Raw genomic sequence first — 23,999 nt, forward strand, 5'->3', positions numbered from 1 at the left:
AATTAAATTTCTTTAGGAAATTACAAAAAAGGTGATTAATGAAGGTAGAGCAAAAATACACGAAAACATGGGCGAAAAGTCACAATGGGTCCCATGTGTCTTAATCTTTTGGATAGGCCTTCCTTAAGGAATTATGTCAAATGCCTTACCAAAGTTCATGTATATAACTTCCACTACCCTTCTCACATCAATCATCTTAGTTACCTCCTCAAAAAATTCAATCCAGTTCATTAAACATGATCAACCTTGCACAAAGCCATACTGATTTAGGTGTCAAGGGTTATGGGGAGAAGGCAGGAGAATGGGGTTAGGAGGGTGAGATCGATCAGCAGAGTAGACTTGATAGGCCGAATGGCCTAATTCTGCTATCACTTATGAATATCCCTAATAAGCCCCCCACCCCCCCTCCATGTTTTCCAAATGCAAGTAAATCCTCTCCAATAGCTCCCTGGCACAGATACAAGGCTGACCAGCCTGTGATTTGCTGGATTATCCCTTCTCCCTTTCTTAAACAAAGAAACAACATTTGCCACCCTCCAATCCTTTAGGCACTCACCACCTGATTAGAGGATACAAAGATCTCCATCAAGGCCCCAACAATTTATTCTCTTTCCTCTCTCAATAACATGGAACAGATCCAATCAGGCCCTGGGACTTTTCCAGCTTTATATTCTTCAAGATATCCAGAAAATCCTTCTCGTCGATACCAGCATGCCCTAGAATATTTGTGTATCCCACTATTCCAGGCGCTCTTCTTGGTGAATACCAAAGCAAAATAACTCATTTGGTTCCTCTGCCTCCAGTGCCAACCTCTCGTTTTTAATATATGTATAAAAAGCCTTTGGATTTTCATACATTTTGGATCATCTCCACCAAGGATATTTCATGGCCCTTTTTAGCCTTTCCGATTCCTTGTTTTTTATTTATTTTTCCTGATTTCTTTATATTCCTTTAGGGACCTGTCTGATTTCAATTTCCTAAACCTTACATATGCTTGAAAGCACGCATCACAAGACTCAGAAACAGCTCATTCCCCTCTGTTATCAAATGTCGGAATCGTCCTTCCGGTACTGTCTGATTCACCACTCATTGCAGGTATTAGACTCTGTCTGTCAAAGTTCCTTTCTTAAAAGCAGACAACAACAAACTGGTTAAAGGTAAACCAAGCCAATCATTAATCGATTCGTCAGACGGGAGTAGCGGGAATTACAAAGAGCACAAACGTTGCTCAGTCTGTCCCCGGGCTCCACTCTCAGAACAAAGGTACGTCAGTACAATTATACATTTTCCTTATCAGTAAAACACTCCTACCAAGTCTGAATATGGCATGGCATGACTGAAAGATTCTATAGCCTTTCAGAATATAGGAAAAGTTGGGTCCAAATCAAGCTCATGCAATAACAAGTTATTGCTTATCTCTGCAGCATCAGCTATTTTTTCAATCTTGCCTTCTTTATGGCCTTGAAAGAAGCACATGTTATTACGCAAGTTTCCATCGTAATGCCTTTATTAAAAAAACAACCTGTCCTCCATATTGTGTTCCATATAATTTGCAGTCATTCAGACTTGGCACCGAGCCATTCTTTTTTCTACTAGACCATGCGTTCTTTATAGTAAGTTTCCATCTTATATTAGTAACCAGAACGATTACAATGACTCAATTTTGTGAACCCTATTAGATTTGACTATTAACTCTTGCAGTCCGTGAAACTGATGTACTACAATGCCGAGAACTATATCTATATCTTCCCCTTAGCTATATCTATTGTACTTGAATTTGACACCATGAATAGCATTATCTGATCTGTTTGCGTAGCATACAAAACAAAGATTTTCACTGTACCTATGTACACGTGACAATAATAAACCTAAACCTTTCTCTTTTTGACTAAATGTACAACATTCCTCATCATCCAAAGCTCCTAAAGCATGCCAGCCTTGTTTCTCTTTCTCAATGGCAAACTTCAAAACTGATCAGCTGGCCTTGAAACGACTCACACGACAGATGTGGACCTCTGCTCCCAAACTACTCTCCCCAAGAAAATAATTTGCAGGTCAACATGAAACGAGCAAGGTAACGGTATTGGATTTCTTAACACAAAACATATATGTATTTAAAGAACTGAATAGCTCGTTCTAAGCAGTGAAAATTCTATGATTCAATGTCACAATCCACAATATAAACAACTGAAAAGTTTAAAAATAATTGTAAAACTAGAAGATTAAAATTTGGCATGTCTATCAACATTTGAATTGATTACAAGGTTGGGGAAAAAAATACCTGTAAATTTAAAAGTGGAAATATACTGCAAAAAATATCAATATAAACAACTTTGTTTCCAGATGCCATAATTTCTGACCTGAAAGCGGACCTTGGGCCAACAATTTAATGGAAGACTTGAACCTATCCTTCGTACAATGCTACGAGTCTGGCCATATGGTTTGCTCTGCCATAGTGATTTGAGCTGTTTAGAAATGATAAATGTTAGGATGCTTCATTGTTTTCATTTTTTGTTTTAACAGTCATACAATAGTATTCCAAATTTTAAACACAAGGAGCTTCTGCTTTATCTAAAGACTATTTTCTTTTACTGTTCCAAAAATTACCTTCTAAAATTATGACATCTTAATGATAGACTTCAAACTGGGCTAATACAAACTAATATACATTCAGACCCAAGTTAGTTGTATTTTAGTGCCTTAGCATCAACATCTATTCCTTTCATTTATATTTAACAACATTTCAGAGATTGCTGGTGTGCAAAAGGAACTGAATTTTAGGTATACATTTGAGTGGGAAACTGTGTAATACATAAGAACAACAAAAGTAATGATAACTATTTTAAAATGTGTGACAAACTAACATCTAATGAAAAGTCAAGAATTACAACTTACTACATCAGAAGATATTCCAAAGTACTCAAGAACTTCACATATAAAATTTAGGAGATGAGACATGAGATGATTTAAAGCATTCGCCACTCTGTTTCCATTGAATCAGAAGAACTAATTCAGGAGAAATCTCTCTAAAACTGAAGAAAACAATTTATAAATAAAAATTTACGGCACAATTAAAAAGCAAGACATCATCCATGGCATTAGTCCCCCCATGGTGCAATATCTCAAACTAATGTCTAGAAGAATTTACTCCCAATTTTGCTTTACTTAACAAAGGAGATTTAAGGCATGACAAAACCTCTGGACAAATCACTCAAAATTTATTGAGTCTTGCAGATGCAAGAACAATCCATTAGCAAATAAAATCACCACTTTATAACAATGCACTTCCAAATGTTATTAAATTGTAACTGAGAACACTTCACATCAATATTTTTCCAGATGTTCAAACACATTGAGAATCTGCAATTCATTTCAACGTTCACATTTATATAACAGGATATGCATAATGTAAGAAAAAGGATAATCAAAATTTCCTTTTTATTAGTTATACCCATTTTATACCAAAATAAGTGATTGTCTCTCCTTGAAGTTTGATTCTACTAGCGACAATCATTAAACATGAGTAAAATAAATCGTAATCTGTTCAGTTCTTCGAATGCGCTCCGCCATTTAATAATACCACCCTTCTCCCTCACCTGTATCGCCATCCCATTTACCCCACCAATCTTCTTATACACACACACACACACCCGTCATTATGCCCTAGAGCACAGAGATGGGATTCTCAGCACAACCATGTCCATACTGATCATCAAGCATTCATTTGTGCTGATCTCAATTTACTGCTTTTGGCATGTAATCTTCCATGCCTTGGCAATTCAAGTGCCTGTCTAGATACTTCTAGAATGTTGTGCAAGTCTCTGCTTCTACTACCTCCTCAGACTATTTTCTATAGTCTGGCAGAGATTTGATAGGCCGATTGGCCTAATTCTACTCCTATTCCTTATGACAGTGTCATCCGGAGAGGTTGAGAAGTAGTTTCTTCCCAGAGGCCATTCGGACTGTAAACTCCTATCTCACCAGGGACTAACTTTACTGAACGTTTTTCCTTCCGCCCACAATATTTAATATGTAAAAGAATATGTGTGTGTTTTTGAAGAAGGGTTTCGGCCCGAAACGTCGCCTATTTCCTTCGCTCCATAGATGCTGCTGCACCCGCTGAGTTCCTCCAGCAATTTTGTGTACCTTTGTGTGTGTTTATGATTGTGTTTATAGTTTGTTTGTTTGTCTTTTTGCACAAAGTCCGCGAGCATTGCCACTTTTCATTTCACTGCACATCTCGTATGTGTATGTGACGAATAAACTTGACTTGACTTGACATGATTCCAGATTTCAACCACTCTCTTTCCTACTACCCGTGTATCCCTGAATTTTGTATACTTCAATCGGGTCCCAGATTCACTTCCTCTGCTCCAAAGAAAACAACCCAAACCAATCAATCTCTCTTCATATTGAATCGTTCCATCCCAGGCAACCGTAACATTCTCCCACCTATCCACCACCACTTTCCGCCCCCTTCCACATCTCACTGAACACATGGGATATTTATGGGTCTAAGGAAGATAAATGCTGACAGTCCAGACCCAAAGGGAACTGTCTCAGAGTGAGGAAACGGTTATTTAGGAAACTTTTCTCTCGTCACAGAAAGCTGTGGGGGTACAGGCTAGATGCAGGAAGATTGCTCCCGATGTTGGGGAAGTCCAGGACAAGGGGTCACAGCTTAAGGATAAGGGGGAAATCCTTTAAAACCGAGATGAGAAGAACTTTTTTCACACAGAGGGTGGTGAATCTCTGGAACTCCCTGCCACAGAGGGTAGTCGAGGCCAGTTCATTGGCTATATTTAAGAGGGAGTTAGATGTGGCCCTTGTGGCTAAGGGGATCAGAGGGTATGGAGAGAAGGCAGGTACGGGATACTGAGTTGGATGATCAGCCATGATCATATTGAATGGCGGTGCAGGCTCGAAGGGCCGAATGGCCTACTCCTGCACCTAATTTCTATGTTTCTATGTTTCTACACCCAAAGCTGAGATAGATGGATTTCTAATCAATATGAGGAAGGGGCAGCAAGATGGACGACGAATGCTGGATTAATAATCATCCAATTGAAAGGCAGATTAGGCTCAAGAAGCTGAAAAGCCTACCCCTGTTCCATTTCTTATTGTTTAATAGTCCATACCCTTCCATCCCCACATTCCCAGCTCCTTTCACTTCTTTGTTTCCCCTCTCCACCCATTTTGTCCCCACACTACCCCCTTTCCAATGTCCAGGCCCAACTTCCAACTGTCTTAGAGAAATAGAACATAGAAGTTTACAGCACAACAACAGACTATTTGACCCCAATATGTGCCAAACATGAGGCCAGGTCAAACTTTTATCTTACCAAACATAATCCATATCCTTCCTTTCCCTGCATATCCATGTACATATCTAAAAGCCTCTTGAATGCCACTATCATATCTGCCTCCACCACTGTGTAAAGAAGCTTACCCTGCACATCTCCTTTAAACTTTGCCACTCTCACCTTAAAGCTATGCCCACTATTCTTTGATACTTCCATCTTGGGATAAAGATTGCTACTGTCCACCCTATCAATTCCCTTCATAATTTTGTATACTTCCAAGGTCTCCCCTCGACCACCAGTATTTCAGAGAAAACAATCCATCTATTCAATCACTCCCTGTAGCTAATACCAAAGATTATAGAGCAGAGCAAGATGCGCCACTCTGCGAAAAAAGCGTAGTATGACATGGGCATGACATGACGCCATTTTATTGAGCTGCAATTTACAATAATATTAACTAAATATGTGAAGTGATCGATGCTATATAAAACACTGTTCCCTACAACACTGATTACACCAAAGATGATAGAGCGGATCGATCTTTGGAACGGATTACACCAAAGATACTAGAGAAGCATTGCCCGCTGCCTCGGGATCGCCGACCGCGGGCAGATGCTTGAGGCTCTCCCGCCGGCCGCCTTCATCTGGTATCGGGGGGACCGAGAATCAGTCCTGAATCAATTCAGGGGTGGAGGAAACGTCCTCCCTGCGATCTGATGTAAAAGCAGATTGTATAACTGTGGAGTCCGTCCCCACTACCAAAGATGTCGCGTTTGGCATGAACAAATGGCGGCCGTGACGTTCCGTTATGTACTACACGTCAGCCCATTGGATTTCGGATGAGTGGTCTATCTTGCTCTGCTCTATAATCCTTGGCTAATACCTCCTAATCCAGGCCTCTCCAAAGCCTCCCCATCCTTGTTGTAAAAGGGCGACCAGAACAGCATGCAATATTCTAAACGTGGCCATTTCTTCACCAATTTCTGTAGCTGATCGATATTTCGCTATATACTTTGACAGACTTCCTCACAATTTACATCCCCAGCAGTTAATCCTGTGCATCATAATCTTCTGGATCAGCCTACCATGGGGAACCTTATCAAATGCCATACTAAAATCCATGTAGACAACATATTTCGTCTCAACCTCATCGATCACCTCCTTAAAAAATGTAATCAAGATAGTAAGACAGGCTGTATACAAAGCCATGTTGACTGCCCCTAAATAACCCATTCTGTTCCAAACGTTAGCTTAACATCCATTGTTGGGAAGAACTTGGAATCTATAAGCAAGGAAGAAATTAACCTATCATATCAAAAAGCTTGGCATTCAATTGTTTGCACTCAAGATCAAAGTGTTGGAGATGGGGAAAGAGTGCAAGTTGTCCAAGCTTGATGATACAAAAAATGCGAGGACCAGCTGCAACAAGATATAGATAGGTTAAATGAGTGGGGAAATATTTGGCAAATGGTATTTAATGTAGGAAAGTGTAACATCTTGCATTTTGGTAGGAGGGATCTAAAACAGACTTATCTAAATGGACTGAAGGAATATAGAGGAATCCAAGTATCCTTGTGCATGACACATAAGAGTAAGTAGAAAACAGCAGTGCGGGAGGAATTCAGGGGGTCAGGCAGCATCTGTGGAGGGAATGGACGTTTTGGGTCAGGACCCTTCCAGCCTATTCCCTCCACAGATGCAGCCTGACCCGATGAGTTCCTCCAGTACCTTTTTTTTGCTCATTATTCTATTAAGTCACATTGCATGTAAAATGACCCTTTGCCCACCATGTCCAAGTTAGTATGCAGGTTGAACTGGTTCTAAGGCAAATGGTGTTTTATCCTTTATAAGTTGTTTAGAGTTTAGGAAAAAAATTGTGACAATTGTACACGGTTTGGTGAGACAACATTTGGGTTAGCGTGCACAGAATTGGTTACTTTCTTTAAGAAAAACTTATACCAGCGATGAGGCAAACAAAATGAAGATAACCAAGGCTAATTGGGAGGGAGTTATCATGAGCACCAAAACAACCCACACATCTGTATTCTTTAGACCGGAAAAATGAGGGGAGTTTAGTGAAATCAGTGCGAAAGGTGATTTGGGTATAGGGTGATTTCACGAAAGGTCACTGGAGCGTAGATCCGCACCCACGTGACTGCAAAATTTAACTGGAGTACATGCGTCACTTCCGGTACATGTTAGTGAATGGGAAAACACGCAGTTTCACACCCGTTAAAAACATCGAAACCGGCCAGTTTTTGAGCTGCAATTTACTGTGCTAGTCGGGGTGACCGTGAGGCACAGCTACCTAAATTTACAGTCCAAAAGAAAGATAGAAACTAAGGTAAATTCAAGAGGGAGCTGAAGGTGCAAAAACAGCGGAAGTGCTTAGCGGACATTTGCCGTGGAGATTTAAAGATCGAAAATATCGGGAATTATCGCGTTTGCTCGCTGCATTTCATCAAAAGTGGCATTATTGACTTTTTATCATTATTCATTTGTTATATGAAAAGTTTTAAAAGTGAAAAATCCGTCAGTAAAATTGCAAAATCGCCCATGGTTCTCATGTGGGTTTTAACATGCAAAATGAAAACGCTTCTGAAGCTCCATTTACCATTTAAATAATCGTAAACTATCAATGCGTTTTGAAATAAATTTTACTCAGATGCAAGCTAAGGAATGGGATAATTGTCAGCTGTTGGTTGGACAAAATTAGGACATTTTATTATTTGCCAAAATATATTTCTCAATGTTTCTTGTTTAAAGCCTGCACAATCACCCAAACCACTTATTTATTTATTTATCATCTAATAACAGACAAGCCTGCAGCATGGAATGATGTCAACAATCCTGATTGGGCACCCACTGTGAGCAGGATAGACAATGTGCACAAGAACGCCATGCACGTGCAACAAGAAGAGTATTAAAGCAGATTGTGCAGGCTTTAAACAAGAAACATTGAGAAATATATTTTGGCAAATAATAAAATGTCCTAATTTTGTCCAACTAACAGCTGACAATTATCCCATTCCTTAGCTTGCATCTGAGTAAAATTTATTTCAAAACGCATTGATAGTTTACGATTATTTAAATGGGCGATTTTTCAATTTTACTGACGTATTTTTCACTTTTAAAACTTTTCATATAACAAATGAATAAAGATAAAAAGTCAATAATGCCTTACTTTTGATGAAATGCAGCGAGCAAACGCGATAATTCCCGATATTTTCGATCTTTAAATCTCCACGGCACTTCCGCTGTTTTTGCACCTTCAGCTCCCTCTTGAATTTACCTTAGTTTCTATCTTTCTTTTGGACTGTAAATTTAGGTAGCTGTGCCTCACGGTCACCCCGACTGGCACAGTAAATTGCAGCTCAAAAACTGGCCGGTTTCGATGTTTTTAACGGGTGTGAAACTGCGTGTTTTCCCATTCACTAACATGTACCGGAAGTGACGCATGTACTCCAGTTAAATTTTGCGGTCACATGGGTGCGGATCTACGCTCCAGTGACCTTTCGTGAAATCACCCTATAGGAGCCCCGGTGAGTGAAACATGGCGCAGGGTCAGGAGGTCCTGGTGTCAGAGGTGCCAAGTTGTCAGAGTATTTCAGTATTCTCGAACCTGAAAATCAGTATTTTGCTGAGGATATCAGTATTTTTACGCAGTGCCATTTTGCTGAAAAAAAATGTGTTTTTTTTTTTTTAAATGTGCGGTCTTACCCATGTAAGAGTACAAGAATGCATAACTTTGCTACCAATTGACATGTCTTCTACGCATCTTACTTGACAGTGCATTCATTGCCATCTCTTTGTATACTTCTGTTTGAACGGCTGCTTCCTGCTTTCAGCACCAGATGATGTAGAAGCCATTTTGGAAGCTTCCCTCTCCCTCCCTCCTTCCTATCTTTCCCTCTCTCTCTCTCCCTTTTTTTGCTCTGTGACGCATAGCGCTGTGGCCATAGTGCTATGTGTAAAGCCCATAGCGCTCCAGCTGGTAACGCTATAATTAGAACCCATAGCGCTGTCGCGCTAAACTGACAGCGGTTTAAACCTGTAGCGAGACAAGCAGATCAAAGCTTACAAAAATAACCATCCAGATCTTGAAATTTAAAATACTAACAGATTTAATCTGCTATAATTTTTAGAGTTACGGTATGACTTTTTATATCCTTGCATTTTTTAAGCAGCAAGATGAAACAGGAAGTCGGGTCGATTTAAAAAAAATCCGTATTTTACAAAGCAAATCCGTATTCTTATTGCATTTCCGTACAAAATAGGGAAAATCCATACTACTTGGCAGCTCTGTGGTGTGCTATAGAGGTGCAACGAGGGGATGCTTGGAGGGGGGGGGATGCTTGGAGGAAAGGATGCTCCTCAAACTGCAGAGTACCTTGGACAATACAGCTCCACCATGATCACCACCATGATGCGCTGATCAACCTGAGGAGCACCTTCAACAGCAAACTGGTTCCGCCAAGATGCAGGACAGGACGCCACAAGAGATCCTTCTTCCCTGGGGCTATCAAACTGTACAACTCCACCCCCTTCAGTCGTGGGGTGGGGTAGACTGAACCCCCACCCCCACAATCTTCACACATCCCCAATCCTTGCCACTCCTGGGATAAAGTTCTATCGTATCGTAAGAACCAGGGCTCCAATGGGCAAAACGAAGCGCAAAAATCAGCACCTGGCGAGCTAGAGGTCAAACATAGATGAATCATAGAAAATGACCTCTGTGCCCACGACGAGTGGAAGAGGAGAGCCCTTGGGGCAGGTTAGCATTGCCACACTGAACGGTGGAGCAGGCGGGCAGGCAGGGTTGAGTTTCTCGTTTGCCCGAGACCTCTTTTCTAATGAATGAATAAGTTTATTGGCCAAGTATATTCACATACAAGGAATTTGCCTTGGTGCTCCGCTCACAAGTGACAACATGACATACAGTGAGTTAGGAATGACACATAAAACATTAAACAATTACAAAACAATCCTATTTCATCTCCTTTCCACCTTTCCCCACACCTGCCCCATCACCTGCCCCATCCCCTCCCTCACCCCCATTCACCTCCCCCCACCCGCACCCACATCTCCAATCACCTCCCCATCTCCACCCTCTGCCCCCTCTCACCTCCACTCTGTGCCCACTCTCACCTCCACCCTCTGCCCCCTCTCACCTCCACTCTGTGCCCACTCTCACCTCCACCCTCTGCCCCCTCTCCCCTCCACTCTGTGCCCACTCTCACCTCCACCCTCTGCCCACTCTCACCTCCACTCTGTGCCCACTCTCACCTCCACTCTGTGCCCACTCTCACCTCCACCCTGTGCCCACTCTCACCTCCACCCTGTGCCCACTCTCACCTCCACTGTGCCCACTCTCACCTCCACCCTGTGCCCACTCTCACCTCCACTCTGTGCCCACTCTCACCTCCACTCTGTGCCCACTCTCACCTCCACCCTGTGCCCACTCTCACCTCCACCCTGTGCCCACTCTCACCTCCACCCTGTGCCCACTCTCACCTCCACTCTCACCTCCACTCTGTGCCCACTCTCACCACCACCCTGTGCCCACTCTCACCTCCACTCTGTGCCCACTCTCACCTCCACACTGTGCCCACTCTCACCTCCACACTGTGCCCACTCTCACCTCCACTCTGTGCCCACTCTCACCTCCACCCTGTGCCCACTCTCACCTCCACCCTGTGCCCACTCTCACCTCCACCCTGTGCCCACTCTCACCTCCACCCTGTGCCCACTCTCACCTCCACCCTGTGCCCACTCTCACCTCCACCCTGGGCCCACTCTCACCTCCACCCTGTGCCCACTCTCACCTCCACTCTGTGCCCACTCTCACCTCCACCCTGTGCCCACTCTCACCTCCACTCTGTGCCCACTCTCACCTCCACACTGTGCCCACTCTCACCTCCACACTGTGCCCACTCTCACCTCCACCCTGTGCCCACTCTCACCTCCACTCTGTGCCCACTCTCACCTCCACTCTGTGCCCACTCTCACCTCCACACTGTGCCCACTCTCACCTCCACACTGTGCCCACTCTCACCTCCACCCTGTGCCCACTCTCACCTCCACCCTGTGCCCACTCTCACCTCCACCCTGTGCCCACTCTCACCTCCACCCTGTGCCCACTCTCACCTCCACTCTGTGCCCACTCTCACCTCCACACTGTGCCCACTCTCACCTCCACCCTGTGCCCACTCTCACCTCCACCCTGTGCCCACTCTCACCTCCACCCTGTGCCCACTCTCACCTCCACTCTGTGCCCCCTCTCACCTCCACCCTGTGCCCACTCTCACCTCCACTCTGTGCCCCCTCTCACCTCCACCCTGTGCCCACTCTCACCTCCACACTGTGCCCACTCTCACCTCCACACTGTGCCCACTCTCACCTCCACCCTGTGCCCACTCTCACCTCCACCCTGTGCCCACTCTCACCTCCACCCTGTGCCCACTCTCACCTCCACACTGTGCCCACTCTCACCTCCACTCTGTGCCCACTCTCACCTCCACCCTGTGCCCACTCTCACCTCCACCCTGTGCCCACTCTCACCTCCACCGTGCCCACTCTCACCTCCACCCTGTGCCCACTCTCACCTCCACCCTGTGCCCACTCTCACCTCCACCCTGTGCCCACTCTCACCTCCACTCTGTGCCCACTCTCACCTCCACCCTGTGCCCACTCTCACCTCCACCCTGTGCCCACTCTCACCTCCACCCTGTGCCCACTCTCACCTCCACCCTGTGCCCACTCTCACCTCCACCCTGTGCCCACTCTCACCTCCACCCTGTGCCCACTCTTACCTCCACTCTGTGCCCACTCTCACCTCCACCCTGTGCCCACTCTCACCTCCACCCTGTGCCCACTCTCACCTCCACCCTGTGCCCACTCTCACCTCCACCCTGTGCCCACTCTCACCTCCACACTCGACTCCCCTCTTCCTCCGACTGAAATTCAAATCTCCAGCCAGTAACCGACAAGGCGGCACCTTTCCATGAAACCTCCCACGATTGGTCAGTTGAAGCTATACGGGAGCTGACCAATGGAGAGACGGGTTGTTGCGGGTACGTTGCGCAGCAACAGGAAGCCCGAGGCGGGACCCGGCGCCTGTCCTTTGTCTGTGGTCGCGACCAAACATCCTATAGCAGAGCGCACCGCTATAGGACCTGTGGTCGCGACCCAACATCCTATAATAGCAGAGCGCTCCGCTATAGGATCTGTGGTCGCGACCAAACCCCCATCAGCTCCAAAGATACACACAATTGCTGGGGAAACTCAGCGGGTGCAGCAGCATCTATGGAGTGAAGGAAATAGGCGACGTTTCGGGCCGAAACCCTTCTTCAGACTGATGGGGGGTGGGGAAAGAAAGAAGGAAAAGGGGAGGAGGAGGAGCCCGAGGGCGGGCGGATGGGAGGGTGGGAGGAGACAGCACGGGCTAGCCAAATTGGGAGAATGTTCCCTTTTGAACACATCAGCTCCAAAGATACTAGAGCTTTGATCCGCTCGATGATCGTTGGTGCCGACAGACGCTGCCCGGCGGCTCAGTCACTCCAGCACCGTGTGGGTTTTTTTTTATGTTAACCCTCTCTCTCTCGCCCCCCCTCCCCTTCACGCCGCCTGACTTTGCAACATGTTATAATTCCAATGCAGATGCTGGAAAAATATATATTTTTTAGTTTTCTATGTTTTGCTGCTTTACTTTTTTTTTTACACTGCGGATTGTCCTGTCCGCAAAATGTGGACGAATATAATCTAGCTAATCATCGCAGACTCCGGATCAGTGGCAAAGCTGCTATCACAATCTGCTAAAGAGCCTAACGGGCCTGTCCCACTTTGCAATTTTTTCGGCGACTGCGGAGCGTCAGTGACTGACGCCCGTAAAACCGTCAAGTGGCACGACATACACGCTGACGTATGCTGTCATGCGGGTGACGCCCGGTTAGGGTTAGGGACCACAGATATCTATAAAATATTCTTCCTTCAATGCATGGATTTTAAACATTATTATATTCAAATTAATACAATAAAATCAATTGTGCAAATGAAAAGTCGTTCAGTTTTATTTATAGATGTATTGGTCCGCTTCCAGATCCCATCACGTCTCTATAACTTTTCACAGGGATGGATTCAGTGAGTAGACTGAACAGCCCTCTCCCCTCCCGCCCCTCCCGTCCCCTTCTCCCATTCTCCAACCCCCGCCCACTGCCCCCCATTTGTGGACCCAGCCTGTGACAGCTAGATCCCACTAATAGTACTGCACAAAGGCCACATCATTTGTTTTAGTAACATTGACTATGGGAACAACATCCCCCACCTACTCCGCCCCCTCGCCTTGTTTCAAAATGGGTAGTGGGTATTTAGACTCAGTGGCCGGAGCAGGTGGGTGGCACTGGTACATTGACAACATTGCCTGTATCCAGTTGAAAAGCCCGCTGCCTCTGGGGGTTTGGAGAGACCATTGGAAGAGAGATCTGGGACAACTCGGGGCCAACAGTTTTGTTCCCATGAGGAGCAGGCAGACCATTGGGGGTTTGAGTCCAAGGCCTGGGGCCTCTGTGTCAAATTTAGCTCAGAGATACAGTGCACTTCGGCCCACCGAGTCCACACTGACTAGCGATCCCCCGCACGATATCCCACACACGCTAGGGACAATTTATACTTATACCAAGCCTATCAACCTAGTGTTAGGGTTACGGTTAGGGCTAGGGCTAGGGTTGGGGTTAGGGCTAGGGTTAGGGTTTGGGTTTCCTCCCGCACTCCAACGGCACACAGGTATGTATAAATTGACCCTGGCGTGTGTGGAATAGTGTGCGGGGATCGCTGGTCGCAGGCTGGGTCCACAAATGGGGGGGGCGTCGTGGAAAGTGGGGGTTGGAGAATGGGAGAAGGGAGGGAGAGTGGGAGAAGGGCATGGGGGGAGAGGAGAAGGGGGAGAAGAGTGGAGCGGGGAGAAGGGAGCAAGAGGGGGAAAGGGAAGAAGGGGAAGTGTGAGGAAAGAGTTAATAGACATGGTTGATTTAGACTAGGGATAGAAAAATATAACTTAGAAAGAAATAAGATGTCAGCAGAAGCCAGACTGCTAGTAGAATAGAAAGTAACGATATAAAGAACAGAGAGAAATTCTAGATAAAAAGTAGCAATAGAAATACTTCAGTAGAAGTTTGGGTGGGCGTTCCACGACGTTCTCGTGGGAATCTGGGTTTTACGTTATGATTGGAAGAAGCTCAATGGATGTGAAAATAGTGAAAAGAAATGTATAAAGATAGAAGACATCCCGATCCTCGGTGTGCCTCTAGGGGACATCAGAGGAGAGGCACCTATTCTGCAGAATATGAACTTAATAAAAACACTTCTTTGCCTGAATTTGTCTCAAGAGCGTTTGTGATTTTGAATCTCACAACTTGGGGGCTCGGTTTCCGAGATCAAATACTCTGGACAGCTGACGGGAGTAGACGGACGAAGGGAAGGTGCACCCTGCTGAGTTCAGCGGTCTCAGACTCCTTGCTTGCCGTCAGCTGTTTGAGCAGTAGTATCCAGACCAGATAGAGACTCGGCAAAGAAGTGAGAGTGATAGGAGATCGCGAAAATCGAGTGATTCTGTGCATAGACCCCGGTAAGAAACTTTGACTATTATAGTATTACCTGGGCAATTCTGCCCAATAGTCCATTGGGGTGAATGCTGAACCGCTGGGGGGCAGGAAATACCCAGGGGTTGGAGAAGACAACAATGATAAGGTATTGTTATTTTGAATGGCCAAAACACCCGATAAAAGGAGCTTCAGTCTGGTGGCCAGAGGATGGGTCAGATGAGGATTGGGTACAGCAGGCATTGAATGTATATGTGAAAAATAAACCCAATCCAATGATAGAAGAAACCATGTATGCCGCGGTATGGGAAACGGGATGTAATCTGTTGAAATTAAAAGAAGAGGTTGAACAGTCAAATTCCTCTTCACCCTCATGGAATTTACTGGAGAACCTAGCTCCTCCCTATGTACACCAATTACCCGAAGTAGCGCCGTCAATTCAACCCCGCCCCCACTCGTGGCGACGGGAGTGGAAGAGTTGACACCCAGGTCCGCTCTGGTGGTAAAGAGAAAGGTCAGGGTAAAACAAGAATTTAATGATGATGTTACTGACAGTGATGACACCGACAGTGACCTACCGAACCCCAGGAGTGAGAAAGAAAAGGGAATAAAGAGACAGGAGGCAGTCGGGGTAGATGGATTAAATCCCCCGTCACCAGGAGAGGGAGTCAGAAGGCCAGACAGAGTAAAAAGAAGATCGGTAAAAATTAGACCCCTAAGAGAGGTACCCATGGGAGGACCCCAAGGGGGAATGGGGTTTGTTAATGTCCCCTTAACTAGTACTGAAGTGAGGAATTTCAAGAAAGAAATGAAAAGCCTCCTAGGGGATCGTTTAGGTCTGGCAGAGCAGTTAGATCAATTCCTTGGGCCAAACACTTATACATGGGAGGAGTTGATGGCCATTATGGGGAATCCCTTCACATCAGAGGAGAGACAAATGATTAGGGCAGCAGCAATGAAAAAGTGGAAAGAGGAGAACCCTCCAGGGCAGCAGAATGCGGCGGCAGCAGATAAATTCCCAGTACAAGAGCAAGATTGGGACAAGGGAACAGCAGCAGGACGAGGGAATATGAAGGACCTGCGGGATATAATTATAAAAGGGATAAGAGAGGCAGTACCCAAAGGACAGAATTTCGAACGAGCATTTGAGAATGGACAGCAGAAAGATGAGGCCCCGACAGTGTTCCTTCAGAGACTCAGGAAGAACATGCAACAGTATTCCGGAATAGACCCGGACTCAGGGGCAGGACAACAATTGCTTAGGGCCAATTTCGTGACCAAATCCGGGTCTGATGTGAGGAAGAAATTAGAAAATATGGATGACTGGAATGAGAAACCACTACCTCAGTTGCTTACAGAGGCCCAGAAAGTGTATGTACGGAGAGATGAGATAAAACAGAAGGGGAAGGCACTGATTATGATGCAGGCTGTTAAGCGAGTGGTAGATGTTAAGGAACAGAGAGAGACAGGATGATGAGGGAGTTACTCCCGAAAGTAGCAGATAAGAAGGCGGCAAAGGCCGGGGACAAGAGTGCAGGAACAGAGATAGACGAATAAACCCCGAAAGGATAGCTGGGATCACGGGAGAACCACTACCAAAGAATAAGAAAGAGATCCGAAAATTCCTGGGATTGATAGGATACTGTCGACTGTGGATAGATGATTACTCCAGACAAGTAAAATTCCTGTATGATAAATTGGGAGAAGAAAAAGACAAAGTTCAGTGGATCCCAGAACATGAGTTGGAATTTGGGAAACAGTTTGATTACTGCTCCCGTGTTGGCTCTGCCCTCAGTAGAACAACCTTTCCACCTGTTTGTAAATTCAGACAAGGGGGTGGCACTAGGGGTACTCACCCAGAAAAGAGGGGGAAATCGACAGCCAGTGGCCTTCCTCTCGAAAATATTAGATCCAGTCTCCAGGGGATGGCCGGGATGCATACAAGCGGTAGCAGCTACCGCAATATTGGTGGAAGAGAGTAGGAAATTAACCTTTGGAGGCACTCTGGTTGTTTCTACACCACACACAGTAAGAACCATACTCACTCAGAAATCCAACAGATGGTTAACAGACTCTAGACTTTTAAAGTATGAGGCCATCCTGATGGAAAAAGACGATTTGATGATAATTACGGATAAGAACCTTAACCCGTCCCAATTCCTGTATCCAGCGGAGAAACAGGGTGACAAGGAAGAGGGCCCAGTACACTGCTGTAGTGAAATAATAGATTTACAGACAAAAAGTAGAGAAGACTTAGAAGAGCAACCTCTGGCTGAGGGCAGCTGGTGGTTTATAGATGGATCCTCCAGGTGCATAGATGGAAAAAGACATAGTGGGTACGGTATAGTGAACGGGGAAACTATGGAGGAAATTGAAAGCGGCAGGCTGCCTGGTAGTTGGTCAGCTCAATCTTGTGAATTATATGCATTAATGAGAGCTTTAGAATTATTGGAGGGGAAGGAAGGAACAGTATATACCGATTCAAAATACGCTTTTGGAGTAGTACACACCTTTGGGAAGATCTGGAAAGAGCGAGGAATGATAACAACTCGAGGTAAAGAATTAGCGCATGAGCAATTGGTAGGACACACTGGAAGCCTTGCAAAAACCAGAACGAATAGCCATAGCATATGTGGCAGGGCATCAGAAGGGTAACACCCTGGAGGCCAGAGGAAATAGGGCAGTGGATGAGGTTGCAAAAAGAGCAGCCACAGAACAGATGGTAGAAATGAAGTCACTAATACCTTTAAGGGAACCAGAGGAAAAGATACCTATCTTTAGTGAGAAAGAACAGGAAAACATGAAAGAAATGGGGGCTCAGCATACTTCAAATGGGAAATGGTGGACACCAAATGGAAAGCAGCTATTGAACAAAGAAATAATGAGGGAGTTATTAGGGAGATTACATGGACAAAGCCATTGGGGAACACAAGCCCTCTGTGACACCCTCCTCAGAATCTACGCTTGCTGTGGGATGTTTACCATGGCCAAACAAGTCATAAGGGGCTGTGTAATATGTCAGCGAATTAATAAGAAAATCATGAGAGCAGTCCCAGGAGGAGGACAACCATTAGCAGTTAGGCCCTTCCAAAGAATACAGATAGATTTTACCGAGCTGCCCCGGGTACGAACATGGAAGTACCTGTTAGTGGTAGTGGACCATTTCACCAGATGGGTAGAGGCATTCCCCACGGCAACTGCCACCTCACAGGCGGTAGCCAAGATATTATTAGAACAAATTATACCCAGATATGGGATTGTGGAAACAATAGACTCAGATAGAGGGACCCATTTTGCCTCCAAAACACATGAAATGATATGTGAAGCACTGGGAATAGAATGGAAATTGCATACACCATGGCATCCCCAGAGCTCAGGAAAGGTGGAAAGAATGAATGGCACCTTGAACACCTATTTCACCAAGTTGATAGAGGAAACGACTCCCCTGGACTAAGTGCCTCCCGATAGCCCCGTTGAGAATCCGAACGGCACCTCGAAAAGACATAGGGATATCACCATATGCAATGTTATTCGGGCTCCCATACTTAGGGAAGATAGAAGGAGTCCCAACAATACAAGGGAACGATGTGTTCCTGAGGAACTATTTACTGGCAGTGTCCCAATCTCTTGCAGAACTAAAAATTAAAGGATTGCTGGCCCAGAGCCCACCACTGGACTTCCCGATTCACTCAGTCAAGGCTGGAGACTGGGTATTAATAAAAACGTGGAAAGAAGAAAAGCTGCAACCTAAGTGGACTGGACCCTACCTGGTGTTACTAATCACCGAGACAGCAGTACGAACAAAAGAGAAAGGATGGACACACGCAAGTCGAGTTAAGGGTCCTGTGGAGGCCCCACCAGACGATATCATACCGTGGACTGTGCACAAAGGAGAGGAACCATTGACTTTAATATTTACCAAGAACCCGCAGGAAAAATGAAGATTTCGTGCTGGTGGGTCGTGTGTTGGGTGGTTACCCAACTTGTAAGTAATGTAACATGCATAAAAATCACAATACCACAGAATAGAAGGCCCACCACCATCCCATTTGATGTATGTAAAGGAAAATGGTGGTGCAGCTATAGAATGTATGTATGCACCCATCCCTGTAAAGATTGGCACGCGGTGTTTACTTCATCAAAATATGGGTGGCATCGGACCACCTATCAAACTGATAGGTGGAGAGTATATCAAAACCCGAACGAGAAATTGCCAGGACGCGTATATGTGAGCATACAGAGTGTCCAAATACAGGAAAGTGGTAGGTATTGGATATGTGCAGATAAAACAGGGAAAGACGCATGTCTGAAGTTTGAGATAGAAGTAAAGTGAGATGGGAAGATGGTAAGATACGAGGATAGGGGAGAGGTGTTCAAGATAGATGACAGTCAGAATAGGGATCCCGGGGCAACACCAGCACCACCAGTAGTCAGCAATGTCACCAGGGAAAATGAGTCTAAGGATCTGAAGATAATGATAGTAGCAGGAGAAACAGGATTAAGGCAGTTATATAAGAAAGGAATACCAACAGGGGGAAAAGGAGCCAACACCTGGCTTGCCTGGATGATGTACACAGCCAGAAGTATGCAACAAACCAATTGTTACGCCTGCGCTGGAGCTAGGCCTCAGCTGGTCCCTGTACCATTTCCCCTCAATTGGGATAGAACACCTAGGGCTATGACATGTATATTACAGCTATTCACGAATCCGCTCTTACCAAAGAATGTGATATGCCAGAGTTATCATTACCTATTTCCGGCCAGCAACAACAATACGAAGGGCCGAAGGGAAGACCCTCGACCTCCATTTACCATTCCTTTTGGGGAGGAGGGGTTTGAGTGCTATACAAGAAATAACCCAGAGGGACAGGACATGGGGGAGGTGCTCAACTGCAATAAGACGTATAACATAACGGCTGAGGAACAGGGGCCACTGTTCTTAGAAACATAGAAATTAGGTGCAGGAGTAGGCCATTCGGCCATTCGAGCCTGCACCGCCATTCAATATGATCATGGCTGATCATCCAACTCAGTATCCCGTACCTGCCTTCTCTCCATACCCTCTGATCCCCTTAGCCACAAGGGCCACATCTAACTCCCTCTTAAATATAGCCAATGAACTGGCCTCGACTACCCTCTGTGGCAGGGAGTTCCAGAGATTCACCACTCTCTGTGTGAAAAAAGTTCTTCTCATCTCGGTTTTAAAGGATTTCCCCCTTATCCTTAAGCTGTGACCCCTTGTCCTGGACTTCCCCAACATCGGGAGCAATCTTCCTGCATCTAGCCTGTCCAACCCCTTAAGAATTTTGTAAGTTTCTATAAGATCCCCTCTCAATCTCCTAAATTCCAGAGAGTATAAACCAAGTCTATCCAGTCTTTCTTCATAAGACAGTCCTGACATCCCAGGAATCAGTCTGGTGAACCTTCTCTGCACTCCCTCTATGGCAATAATGTCCTTCCTCAGATTTGGAGACCAAAACTGTACGCAATACTCCAGGTGTGGTCTCACCAAGACCCTGTACAACTGCAGTAGAACCTCCCTGCTCCTATACTCAAATCCTTTTGCTATGAAAGCTAACATACCATTCGCTTTCTTCACTGCCTGCTGCACCTGCATGCCCACTTTCAATGACTGGTGTACCATGACACCCAGATCTCGCTGCATCTCCCCTTTTCCTAGTCGGCCACCATTTAGATAATAGTCTGCTTTCCTGTTTTTGCCACCAAAATGGATAACCTCACATTTATCCACATTATACTGCATCTGCCAAACATTTGCCCACTCACCCAGCCTATCCAAGTCACCTTGCAGTCTCCTAGCATCCTCCTCACAGCTAACACTGCCCCCCAGCTTAGTGTCATCCGCAAACTTGGAGATATTGCCTTCAATTCCCTCATCCAGATCATTAATATATATTGTAAATAGCTGGGGTCCCAGCACTGAGCCTTGCGGTACCCCACTAGTCACTGCCTGCCATTGTGAAAAGGACCCGTTTACTCCTACTCTTTGCTTCCTGTTTGCCAGCCAGTTCTCTATCCACATCAATACTGAACCCCCAATGCCGTGTGCTTTAAGTTTGTAAACTAATCTCTTATGTGGGACCTTGTCGAAAGCCTTCTGGAAGTCCAGATACACCACATCCACTGGTTCTCCCCTATCCACGCTACTCAATAGCTCCTGGCTGAAAAAGCAGATAGTCAGTAGAGCCGATGTCTGGTGGTGGTGTGGGGAGAATACCCTGTGGCCCCGGTTACCAGGGTCATGGACGGGAACCTGTACCCTCATACAACTGATGATGCCCTTCACCATAGCAGTAGAACATGCTGTAGAACTCGATAAAGGAAGCCGACGACAAAAGAGAAAGGTGAGAGGATCATTCGACACACACATCTATATAGATGTGATAGGGGTGCCAAGAGGGGTACCCGGTGAATTTAAAGCCAGAAATCAGATAGCTGCGGGCTTTGAGTCCAAACTCTTCTGGTGGCCCACAGTTAATAAAAATGTGGACTGGATCAATTACTTATACTACAATCAACAACGCTTTATAAATTACATTCGAGATGCAGTTGAAGGATTAGCGGAACAACTGATAGCTACCAGCCAAATGGCCTGGCAAAATCGCATGGCCTTGGACATGCTACTGGCTGAGAAGGGAGGGGTGTGTGTAATGTTTGGCGAACAATGTTGCACATTCAACCCCAACAACACTGCTCCGGATGGGTCAGTGTCAAGAGCCCTAGCAGGTCTCACCTCTCTGTCTATCGAATTGGCTGAGAACTCTGGAGTAGACACCTCCTGGACCGGGTTTCTAGACTCCTGGTTTGGGAAATGGAAGCACATCTTTACATCTGCCCTAACATCAGTAATAGTCATGGTAGGGTTATTGTGTTTGTTCGGTTGTATCATTCCCTGCGTACGGGGATTCGCTCAGCGATGATAGAAACAGCCCTGACGAAGAACAGTGCTGCCACCATAATGGCCTTCAGAACACAGTATGACCAACGAGAGGAGGATAGGGTGGTGAAGAATCTGCTGCTAGCATTAGAAAAGGAGGAGATAGTGTAAATCAAGGGTGCGTAGCAAAAAGAAAAGGATGGATTGTGAGGAAAGAGTTAACAGACATGGTTGATTTAGACTAGGGATAGAAATATAACTTAGAAAGAAATAAGATGTCAGCAGAAGCCAGACTGCTAGTAGAATAGAAAGTAACGATGTAAAGAACAGAGAGAAATTCTAGATAAAAAGTAGCAACAGAAATACTTCAGTAGAAGATTGGGTGGACGTTCCACGACGTTCTCGTGGGAATCTGGGTTTTATGTTATGATTGGAAGAAGCTCAATGGGTGTGAAAATAGTGAAAATAAATGTATAAAGATAGAAGACATCCCGATCCTCGGTGTGCCTCTAGGGGACATCAGTGGAGAGGCACCTATTCTGCAGAATATGAAATTAATAAAAACACTTCTTTGTCTGAATTTGTCTCAAGAGCATTTGTGATTTTTGAATCTCACAATATCCAACACAGACATTGAAGCATGTCATCCTTTACCTCGAAAAAACCAAAGTGTCAAACCAGCCATAATAATTCGTTTTACGAATAGAAAATACAAAAATGCATTGCTCAGACAAGGGAAAAAGCTCAAGGGATCTGATGTTTATGTGAATGAGCACCTTACAAAAAAAAATGCAGATATCGCCAAAAGCTAAGGAAGCAGAAAAAAATCCAGTCAACCTGGACAACAAACTGTAAGGTGTTCATAAAGCTAAACGGGTCACCAGAGGAGGCTAAAGTGCTGACCATAAGATACATCGAGGAGCTGGACAAGTACCAGTGATTCCAGAACAGTGACTGTGAACGATTGACTTGAACTATTATGACCATGGACTCTTGTGAAGAGTTTGACTGTTTAAACTGACAACAGCTGGAAATGAAAGGGACAATGATGACTGTGATGGTTGGAACTTTAAATCATTTAAATTCACTGATCATAATATGCATGATTTTGAACAAGATATTGACCCTGAAAATAATTTTCTTAACAATATAAACAATAACTGCTGTTATTACTCTGAAGATCAATTCAACATGAACATAAAATCAGATCATGGAATGTCAATAATTCATTTCAATAGCAGAAGTTTATATGCAAATTTTCATAACATCAAAGATTACTTAAGTCATCTAAACAAACCATTCAATGTGATAGCCATATCTGAGACCTGGCTTAGTACTGAAAAGGGTGTGGATTTTGAGTTAAATGGATATGAACTGAATTACATAAATAGGAAAAATAAAAAAGGAGGAGGGGTGGCTTTGTATGTAGATAAAAGATTAAATTATAAAATAGTGGAAAATATGACAACTAATATTGATGATGTGGAGATTATTACTGTAGAAATCTACCTGGAAAAAAAGAAAAATGTAATTGTAAGTTGTGTATACAGAGCACCTGGTTCCAATATTGAAATATTCAAGAATAGTATGGAAAGATTGTTTGCCAAGAAAGATCACAGAGTTGTGTTCATTTGTGGGGATTTTAATTTAGATCTCTTAAATCCCAACAAGCACAAACAGACTGATGAATTTATCGATGTATTGTTCAGTATGAGTTTTTTTCCACTTATCACCAAACCAAGTAGAATAACATCTGACTGTGCAACTCTAATAGACAACATATTTACAAACAGTATGGACAACAGCATAAAGAGTGGGTTACTACTAAATGACATCAGTGACCATCTGCCAGTTTTTGTAATGTTTGTTTGTGATTATGTTAAGTGTAAGGATGTTAATAAGATTAGATACAGGAGAGTAAGAACAGAAGAATCTATAAATAAATTTAGAAATGTATTACTGACCCAAAATTGGAAACAAGTGTTTAAAGAGACTGATACCAACAAAGCGTATGAAACATTCCTGATAATATTTAAATCATTATATGATGAACACTGTCCTTTGAAACAACACAACAAGAATCAAAAATATATAGATAGGCCATGGATGACAAAAGGACTACAAAATGCATGCAAAAAAAAGAATATCTTGTATAAAGAATTCATAAAATTCAGAACTATAGAAGCAGAAAGTAAATACAAA

The 23,999-nt window shown here is 44.5% G+C and overlaps 1 protein-coding gene across 5 annotated transcripts in view; it reads right to left on the reverse strand.

Annotated features, from left to right (window-relative positions):
• mtfr2 (mitochondrial fission regulator 2) overlaps positions 1-12,323 on the reverse strand; it is a 55,887-nt gene extending 43,564 nt beyond the window's left edge. Inside the window, exons 1-4 of one of the 5 annotated variants that reach the window (XM_033020947.1) lie at positions 12,248-12,301; positions 12,116-12,138; positions 2,896-3,032; positions 2,361-2,465 (exon numbers count right to left, since the gene is read on the reverse strand). In XM_033020947.1, coding sequence (XP_032876838.1) covers positions 2,361-2,465; positions 2,896-2,958 — 168 coding nt within the window. In that variant the 5' untranslated portion in view covers positions 2,959-3,032; positions 12,116-12,138; positions 12,248-12,301. Of the gene's footprint in view, positions 1-2,360; positions 2,466-2,895; positions 3,033-5,342; positions 5,364-10,566; positions 10,616-12,115; positions 12,139-12,230 lie in introns of those variants that run through there. The other 4 variants (XM_033020949.1, XM_033020946.1, XM_033020948.1 and 1 more) reach the window with 4 other exon arrangements.
• Positions 12,324-23,999: the final 11,676 nt, after the last annotated feature.

This window comes from Amblyraja radiata, chromosome 5, assembly GCF_010909765.2.
Source record: "Amblyraja radiata isolate CabotCenter1 chromosome 5, sAmbRad1.1.pri, whole genome shotgun sequence".
NCBI classification, from domain to species: Eukaryota; Metazoa; Chordata; class Chondrichthyes; order Rajiformes; family Rajidae; genus Amblyraja; species Amblyraja radiata.